At 47.6% G+C, this 9,979-nt stretch overlaps 1 protein-coding gene across 1 annotated transcript; it reads right to left on the bottom strand.

Moving 5' to 3' along the window:
* Nucleotides 1–2,060: 2,060 nt before the first annotated feature.
* LOC102443701 (olfactory receptor 10A4-like) lies at nt 2,061–3,029 on the bottom strand. The gene has a single exon (XM_006112287.2). It carries the CDS (start codon nt 3,027–3,029, stop codon nt 2,061–2,063), a length of 969 nt encoding a protein of 322 aa, XP_006112349.2.
* Between the last annotated feature and the right edge of the window lie 6,950 nt (nt 3,030–9,979).

Raw genomic sequence — 9,979 nt, 5'->3', positions numbered from 1 at the left:
CGTCTATTTTGTGTCCTTCCATTTTTCCTGCAAATTTAATAAATGACAGCAATAAAAAGCATAAACAAGTTCTGGAGGGGTCAGAGTGTTAGTCTGTTTTGAGAAAAACAAGGAGGAGTCCAGTGGCACCTTAGGGTGTGTCTAGACTACAGGGTTTTGTTGACAGAAGTTTTGTCAACAGATACTGTCGACAAAGCTTCTGTCGACAAAGAGCGTCTAGACTACATCCAGTTCTGTCGACAAAGCAAGCCGCTTTGTCAACATAACAGTGTGGACGCAAAGGACAGTGTAGATGCAATAATGCCTTCTAGCGACAGAACTCTGTCGATAAAAGGCGTTATTCCTCGTAGAATGAGGTTTACATACGTCGACAAAACTGCTGAGTTTTGTCGACGTTATGTCGACATAACTCAAAGGCAGTGTGGACGCAGGTATAGTTTTGTCGACAATAGTCCACTTTTGTCGACAAAACCCTGTAGTCTAGACACACTCTTATAGACTAGCAAATTTCTTTGGGCACCAGTTTTCATGGGCTGGAACTCACTTAATCAGACAACGCAGGTTCCAACCCACAAAAGCTGTTACCCAAATACATTTGTTAGTCTATAAGGAACCACGGGACTCAGTGTTGTTGGGTTTTTTTACGTTCTTGTTTTCTTCTCCCTTTTGTATTATGGTAAACAATCCCTCATTCTCTCAGGCCTTGGGAGACAGGCCAATCCTCACCCCTGACCTGAAACAAGTCTTTTCCAGCAGCCATACACCACAGGTCAGACACACTCGCCCAGGAACCTACCCCTGAAACAAACCCCACTGCCAACTCTGTGCACACATCTACACAAGCGACACCATCAGAGGACCCAACCCCATCAACGGCTCATACAACTGCACACCCTCAAATGTGATCTACACTATCAAGCACCAGCAATGCCCCTTTGCCATGGATACTGGCCAAACCGGACCATCTGCGCAGCAAAGGATACATGGACATACATGAGACATCAGGAATGGTCACACAGAGAAACCCGGACGGGAACATTGTAACTTGGTTGGGCATTGAAACATGGATTGAAATGGAGTCATTCGTCTACAAAGGAATTTCACCAGCCAATGACACACAGAGAGAGAACACAGAATTTACATTCATCTGCAAATTGGGCACTGTTTCCCTGGGCTTGAACAAAGACTTTAACTGAATGTCACATTACAAAGCCAATCTCCCCTGCTTTTAACACTTCATTTTTACATCAAACGTTAAGAATGGGACTTTTCCAGCCCTCTTAATTAGCCTCATTAGCACCAGCCCTACAATTGACAGGCACTTTTTACTTCTTTCTTATCTGTTATAAAATACCCAGTTATGTTATTTTTACTCCAGTTCATCTGAAGAAGTGGGTTTTGCCCATGAAAGTTCATGATACTATATACTTTTGTTAGTCTCTAAGGGTGTATCTAGACTACAGGGTTTTGTTGAAAAAAGTGGACTTTTGTCGATAAAACTATACCTGTGTCTACACTGCCGCAGACAAACTGAAGAAATGATCTGAGGTAAATAGGATGAAATACAATAAGGACCAAGTAACTGTAATGGACAAATTCCATGTAGGAAGGAAAAGTCAGTTGCACGCATATGAAATGGGAAGTGACTTTCTAGAAAGGAGTACCGCGGAAAGAAATCCGGGGGGTTTGGGGTCGAGTGTAACACTGTTGCACAAAAATAAAAATATTTTAAGCATTTTTCCTCTGATATTTCAATTTTTGAAGATGCAAAATCAGAGCACTACTTGGACTAAATATTCCAATGTGAATTTTCAATTAAGTTGAAATATGATCAAACGATTCTATCAAATGTCCATGAAAATTTAGACATGTAAAATTAGGGCTAGTTTATTTAACAAAAGTTTATCTTCCCATTTTCTGGACAGGTTTACAACAAGCCAAAGTGTTTCAAATGGCAAACAATTCAATTTAAAGTAATGGTTATCAAGCAAAACTCAGCAAAATGTTTATACGCTTCCGTCATTCCCTTGTTTTAAATGGGAGAATTTAAATTTCATTCTCTAATTTCTCCAATTGTGTGAAAAGAGGCTCTTCTCTAAGATTTTTCTCAAGGCTCTCTTCACCTCTTTGTTCCTCAGAGTGTATATAATGGGGTTTGACAATGATATCACAATTGTCTTTATGAGGGAAATCATTAGATCATTCTCTAGGCTGGAGCTAGATTTGGGCTCCAGGTATGTAAAAAGGGCCGTTCCATAGAAGAAAGTCACCACCATGAGGTGGGAGGAGCAGGTGGAGAAGGCTTTACGCCTCCCCTCCACCGACGGCAGCCGGAGGATGGTGGAGATGATGAGGATGTAGGACAGGAGTATCAACAAGAAAGGGCCCATGATGAACAGCACTGACACGGTCAAGAGCATGATCTCGTTTTTGGATGTGTCGGAGCAGGCCAGCTTCAACAGGGGTGGGACGTCACAGAAGAAGTGGTGGATGCAGTGGGATCCGCAGAAAGGCAGGCTGAAGAGCCATGTGGTCTGAGCTACCTCCACCGAGATGCTGATGAGCCATGAAGCTCCCATGAGCCATGCACACACCTGGCTGCTCATCATGGTCGTGTAGTGCAAGGGGTGGCAGATGGCCACGTAGCGGTCGTAGGCCATAGCTGCAAGCTGGCAGGATTCCGTGAGGCCCATTATATGGATTATGAACATCTGGGCCATACAGCCAACTAAGGAGATGGACTTTTCCTCCACCAGGAGGTGAACTAGCAGCTGAGGGAAGACACTGGTGGTGTAGCACATTTCCAGGAAGGACAGGTTGACCAGGAAGAAATACATGGGTGTATGGAGAGAGGGGTTCAGTTTTATCAGGAGGATAATGAGCAGGTTCCCCAACAGAATGACCAGGTAGGTGACCAGAAGCACCAGAAACAGAAGGATTTGCAGCTTGTGAAGATAGGAAAACCCCACTAGGATGAACCCACCGGAGATGGTCTGGTTCTCGCCAGGGTCGCTCTCGGAACGGGCCATATGTAGGTGTGGCAAAGACAGAGTCTGAATCTTTGGAATACCAACCATCTGGATGCAAATCCAACCATCCAGACTGGTTTCCAGTTCGGTTCAGATGCTTCAAACCAAAACAGGCTGTGAATGTGCATAGAAATATGTTACGGAGCCCAATTGTCATCAAGCAAAAACCAGCCGAGCAGTTTTTATGTCAGTCAAGCGAGGCCAGTGTGCATGAGTTGGAGAAATGACCATTTTGATACCAGTGGAATTACAGCTGATTTAGAACAGATGGGAATCAGATACATTGACTTTAAAGCTACAGTAGTTTATCCCAGTAGTAGAGATATAATAATTCACCATTTCAGGACTTCTATTTTTTCATTTTCAAACACATTTTCTTTCTATTTCCAGGAACATTCAGAAAGGAAAAAATTAATTAAACTAATTAAACAACTAACTAGACAGCCAACTAAACAGCCTACTAAGTAACTGACTAACTCCCCCCCCTTTCTTACTCCCTCCCTCTCTCACTCCCTCAGGGAATATTTACAGCCATGTTCCCCAAATATAATTTCACAAACGACGGCACAGTCTGATCTCACTTGTACTAATCACCACAGTAGTTCCACTAATGCAAGTATTCTCACTGCAGTTACCAATCACTTTACAACGGTACTACCAACTATTATCCATCCCTAAATAGTGAAGAAACATTTAAACTGTTCCTTCCTTTTTCATATCATCATCTTAAATGAATTGTTTTCACTCAGTCTACCAAAAAGACCTAGCGGCCTTAGCTTTTGCAAATCCAAACAATTCCATCGTCACAGAAAAAGCTGTGACCAGTTGTTGGTCATTGATCTATGACCTTTCTTGAAAGAATTTCACAGGAAGGAAGGTCCTCGAAAGTAAGAATTGGATATTAGGAAAAACTATTTCACTAGGAGGGTGGTGAAGCACTGGAATGGGTTCCCTAGGGAAGTAGTGGAGTCTCCATCTCTAGAGGTGTTTAAGTCTTGGCTCGACAAAGCCCTGGCTGGGTTGATTTAGTTGGGATTGGTCCTGCCTAGAGCAGGGGGCTGGACTTGATGGCCTTCTGAGGTCTCTTCCAGTTCTATGGTTAAAAAAAGGCATTTGTGATTTGTTAGCAAGGGACTTCATAGTAACTGGCATGACAGTGAAGTGGAACTCCTTGCCAGAGGAGGTTGTGAAGACCAAGTCTTTAACAGGGTTCAGAAAAGAGCTAGATAAATTAATCGATGATAGGTCCATCAATGGCAATTAGGATGGGCAAAGATGGTGTCCCTGGCCTCTGTTTGCCAGAAGCAGGGAATGGGTAACAGAGGAGGGGTTACTGGATGGTTCCCTGTTCTGTTCCCTCCCTCTGGGGTACCCGGCATTGGCCACTGTGGGCCGACAGGACACTGGGCAGGATAGACGTTGGGTCTGACCAGTCTGGGTGCTCTGATGTTCTTAAGTGACAGAGTTGAAACAAAACAGAGCAAAGCCGTAGATAATATTTTGCACACCTTACGCGCCTTCAAAATGGAGCCCTCAATGTGATGTGTCAAATAATCATGGGAAAGTGGGAATGACTGAGAGAAGAGACTGTGTTTACACACTGAATTAGCCTCTCTAGAAATGGGAACGGAGATCTCCCGATCCCCGAACTTCTGTCATAACCATAGGACCATTTTCTGGCAGATTAAACACACAGCTCCTGTGGACGGACGGATGGACGCACACACACAGAGGAAAGGGTTCATCCCCTCAAACTGGGTGCAGCAGACACCCCCCACCCCTGCGAAAATAAAATCGAACCACCAAAGCCAAACGGGGCAGTACACTTTGCAAAGGGCACAGCACGTAAAATAAAAGGCAGTGACATTCTCCAAGCAGGGAGACCTGGAGAAGAGGTGGGAATTCTTCGGTCTCTCGTAAGAGCTAATTTGGGGAAGCAACATTGATGTTGGCGAATGCCTCGCTTGACGCAACCATTGGGGTGAATGCAAAGCTGGCTGGGAAATAGAATTCCCACCTGATGGGAACTTCCCATAGTCTGAAATTTGGTTTCCGCCTGAATTGTCTGGAAAAAGTTGCCACACCGAGAGCCCTCGTTTCGATTCAGAAGAGGGAATACGAAATGGAACGGAACATTGAAAAATGCCGCCCACATCCGTGTTTTCTCGTAGCAACCAGTGCTATAGAGGCAATCATTGACTGGGAAGGGACTTGGATTGATTGATTTACTAGAAGATTGAATTTAATTTAATTTAACTCAATTCATTTTTGGTGGATTTTTTTTTTAAATAAAATGAAAAGTTACACGCTGCGTGGCTCTGGGGTGGGGAGGGGGAGGAGGGGTTCAGGATGCAGGCTGCCCCATGGAAAGAGAACCACTCCAGCCTTCTCTCACTGCAGCAGCTTGGGGACAGGTGAGACGCGCCTCTCCAGGGCCACTGCAGCAGGCAAAGCCAGGGGAGTGGTGCACTTTCCCCAGCTGGAGCAGGTCCAGGTTCCTCTGCCTCTTAGGCTCCTGAGCTAGCATGAGGAATGCAGCAAACTGGGCACTTTCCCCTCGTTCCCTGAAAGGGAACAGCCAGTAATGTCCCATACGAATTGGTGGGGAAAGGTTGGCGTTTTAGCCCCTGTTCTCTTCAAGAAGGTAGCATAGGGGGTGGGAGGCTAGGTTAGTCCTGGAGGGGGGGGAGGGAACGTCCCAGCCAGCCCCTTTCGCCTGCTTGGTGGTTCTGTCTCTTTTCTGTAGGGTTCTCGGAGACACAATCCCATTCCAGCCACATCCCTTTGTCCTGGCACAACCAAGCCCTGACCGCGCTGTACGTTACAATATGAGAAAGCTGCCTACCGAATTTGGCGGTCCCAGCTCTTCCCATTTAGAAGCAGTTCTTGACCAATCAGACACAGACGGACACACAGACAGACTCCCCCAATTATATAGTTGATTTGTTGGCGGACATTGGGACCAGCCCTAAATAGATGGAGTCATTTACTCACCTTTAGGCATGAGGTCTCTCTATATGTTCTTGCCACCGGCAATGGACTGATATCTTCCAGAGCTCTTCAAGGCATCTAGACACTCTGTTCATAAACAGGAGAACATGAAGGCAGTTAGAGAAGCACACATTACAGTAAATTTGGGTAAAAGAGACCAGAGACTACATCTTGACCAGATGCATACACCATGGTCAGATCTGAGGTGTGGCCGCAAGAGCAGACCAGTGAAAACCCACCCAACCGACCGTACTGTGATCGGAACACTAGACCCATCTCAAGAAACAACACTTCCACTTTGATTCAGTGGAGGAAGAGGAGGATTGGGGAAGAGAGGAGAGAAGGGAGAAGCAAGAACACTGCCAGCAACAAAAGTAATGAACAGAGTCACGGCATGGAGATGGGCAAGTTTAGCACTCGTCTACCGCTCGGGTGGGCACAGTAGAATTAGGCACGTCCCCTAGGACAGTTAGCCCAGCAAACCCATGGCCTGAGACATGATTGTGAAATTAGTAGAATGCACAATGATAGATTCAGAGAACAAGACATAAATGGAGATAGATAGCTAGATAGGATGTGTGGCGATGGATGGATGGATGGATGGATGGATGGATGGACAGAGGGGTGTGTGGGGACAGATAAACAGACAGATGCATGTGAACACACACACAACCCGTGTGCTCAGACACACAACGTGGTTCTCTATTCAAGCACCGAGGGTGGCAATGAAGAACCCACCGACATGATTTTCGTGCCATTGCAAGCTTGGGGCTTCGGTCACTCATTGATCGCCCACCTTGCTGGGGAAAAGCCATGCAACCTTCCCGCTGCAGGCGCTGGACGTACTGAGGGGACTGAAGGGTTTTTATTGCACTCGCTGGCTGCTGGGACCCAGTCCCTGGAGGGCATTGGCTATGATAGTCCTCAGAGGAAGAGCAATGCTGCCTCACACTGCAGCTCTAGCAAATTAATGAGGCGAGTCACTTCCTAGGAAGCTGGGCGGTCATCCTGTTGTGCGCTTTCCAGAGGAACATAGCAGCCAGCTTTGCTAACGGTGGGAAGGTCTGCGACACCCGCTTGTCTAGTGGACAAGCAGGCTTTGTCGACAGATACTGTAGACAAAGAGCGTCTAGACTACATCCAGTTCTGTTGACAAAGCAAGCTGCTCCCACATGCAGCCGCCCCCTGCCCGTTTCTCCCCCCTCCCTCCCCCCGGGTGTGTCTGCACTACAAGGGTATTTCAAAATAAGTTATTTAGGAACAATAACGCCCAAAAAAGATATTTCGAAATAGCACGGCCACACTACAGGGAAGCCTCAAAATGAGTCCAAGGCAGGCTCCCCAAATGTGGATGCACTACCTCGATTTAGAGATCCAGGTGGCACTGGGAAGTAATTACTTTGAGAGGCCCCAGAGAGGAGCGATTTCAAAATAGCAGCAATGGAGTGTCCATACTGCCGTTATTGTGAAATTGCTGTTATTCCTCGTGGAATGAGGGTTTATTGTTCTGGAATAAGAAACCCGTTCTTTCAAAATAATGTTGAAATAACAGGTTTGCTGTGTGGACACTCCCCTTATTGTTTCAGAATAACGAAGTAGTGTAGATGTACCCACAGGTACCTCCAAAACCCATCATATAGTATAGCCCCTTCCCCGCCCCACCCTCTGCTGCCCCCTAGTGCCCATTATACAGTATAGCCGCCCCTTCCCCACCCTCTGCTGCCCCCTAGTGCCCATTATACAGTATAGCCGTCCCTTCCCCTCCCCACCCTCTGCTGCCCCCTAGTGCCCATTATACAGTATAGCCGCCACTTCCCCATCCCACCCTCTGCTGCCCCCTAATGCCCATTATACAGTATAGCCGCCCCTTCCCCACCCACCCTCTGCTGCCCCCTAGTGCCCATTATACAGTATAGCCGCCCCTTCCCCCGCCCACCCTCTGCTGCCCCCTAGTGCCCATTATACAGTATAGCCGTCCCTTCCCCTCCCCACCCTCTGCTGCCCCCTAGTGCCCATTATACAGTATAGCCGCCACTTCCCCATCCCACCCTCTGCTGCCCCCTAATGCCCATTATACAGTATAGCCGCCCCTTCCCCACCCACCCTCTGCTGCCCCCTAGTGCCCATTATACAGTATAGCCGCCCCTTCCCCCGCCCACCCTCTGCTGCCCCCTAGTGCCCATTATACAGTATAGCCGCCACTTCCCCATCCCACCCTCTGCTGCCCCCTAATGCCCATTATACAGTATAGCGGCTTGCTTTGTGGACAGAACTGGATGTAGTTTAGATGCTTTTTGTCGACAAAACTTCTGTTGACAAAACCCTGTAGTCTAGACATACCCTATGAGAACAGACACATTTTTACCCTGCCTCTCTACAGAGAAATATTCGAGGCGGGTGACAACATTTTTTAAAACACAATAAATAACTATAGATAAAGTAAAATACAGGGCCCCAAAGGAGGTGGGAGGACATAAAACCTGCTAACATCTGGGTAAAACCTTGTTTTCAGAAGGGATTTTTATTTTTATTTGGTGGCTGTGTGGACTGGCTCTAAATAACGGGAGAAATTGACTTACCTTTAGGAATAAAGTCGCTATTGATTCATGCCACGGGCAGTGATAGGTTACTTAGAGCGCTCTTCACGGCATGTGGACACACCGTCTGTGCAGAGGAGGACAGGACAGCAGCTAAGAATACGTTCTGTGGAGAGAGGTTCGGGGTAAACTCAGCTATAAGAGCCACCTTTAAACTTGCGAGGACTGGGTGCAGAGTGTGGGTCATGCTGGGATCCTGACCCGAAACCCCCTCATTAGAAGAGGTTCCACTGACTCCACCCAGAGTTCAGACCCATACCCAAAACCCACCTCGAGAAGCACCATTTCCACTCAGGGGCAAAGGAGGAGGGCGTGGTTGGGGAACAGAGGATGATTGGAGGGAGAAGTCAGAAATACACAACAACAAATGCGATGCACTGAACCAGGGCACGCTTTTGAACATATCTGATGTTCATCGCTCACTCTGGGGGCCACCATAGAAATCTGGGACCAAAAATTCCCCCGGTGCAAATTAACATCAAACTCCTGAAGTTGAGTTCATGACCTCCCCCCCTCCTCCGCCCTACACACACACACACACGGCTGGGACAAATTCAGAGGCCAATAGATAAATTGATATTATAACAGATAGACTACCAGAACGATTTGACTAGCTAGCTGGATGTGTAGGTAGATAAGGTAGGTAGGTAGGTAGATAGATAGGTAGATAGGTAGATAGATAGATGTGAATACAAAGACAACCCATATGCCCAGTGACACACTAAGTTTCTCTGTACATGATGAATATTCAGGTGACTAACCCAATGACGTGATTTTTCTCCCTTTGGAGTCGGGGTCCAAAGCCTGACACACCACAGCGGGACAACGGTTGAGGGTTTGAGCCGTTCATTTCTAGCCGACCTTGTTGGAGGAGATTGGTCCCATCCCCGGGCTGCGGGCCCTGTGTGTTGTAAAGGCACCAGAGGGGGTTTTATTTCATTCAATGGCTTCGGGGACCTAGTCCCGGCAGGCAATTACTTGTGACATGCTGCCGAGGGAGAGCAGCCCCGCCTGGCACTGCAGCAAAACAACATTCCTTGGGGTCCGTTGTTTCTCTGGGAACTGTGTCACCAGCCTGTGTGTTTTCTAGGGGACCGTCACCCTGGGATTCACTCACTGGGGTCATTTCTGTGTCTAGCAAGGGGGACGATCTGCCCCAGGCAACACAACACACAGAGTCAGGGGCAGGGGAACCTCCAGGGCTCCTGGCTACAGGTCCCTGAGGCTCAGACTCTGGCCCCATCTTGTCCCAGAGCCGTGCCGAGACCCCAGAAGCTCTGACTCCCAGCCCCACCTGCTCGGCTGTGGGCCTGCGCCCATCAGAATCGCTGGTTAGCACAGGGCCCAGCATGGTGCTCGGGG

Source organism: Pelodiscus sinensis, chromosome 30 (assembly GCF_049634645.1).
Source record: "Pelodiscus sinensis isolate JC-2024 chromosome 30, ASM4963464v1, whole genome shotgun sequence".
Lineage (NCBI taxonomy): Eukaryota > Metazoa > Chordata > Testudines > Trionychidae > Pelodiscus > Pelodiscus sinensis.
Note: the sequence above shows the minus strand (reverse complement) of the source record. Positions and strands in the feature narration are given on the sequence as shown.

Bases quoted from the DNA above. Each gene is read 5' to 3' on its own strand.
- LOC102443701 (XM_006112287.2), bottom strand. From the start codon at position 3,029: ATGGCCCGTTCCGAGAGCGACCCTGGCGAGAACCAGACCATCTCCGGT.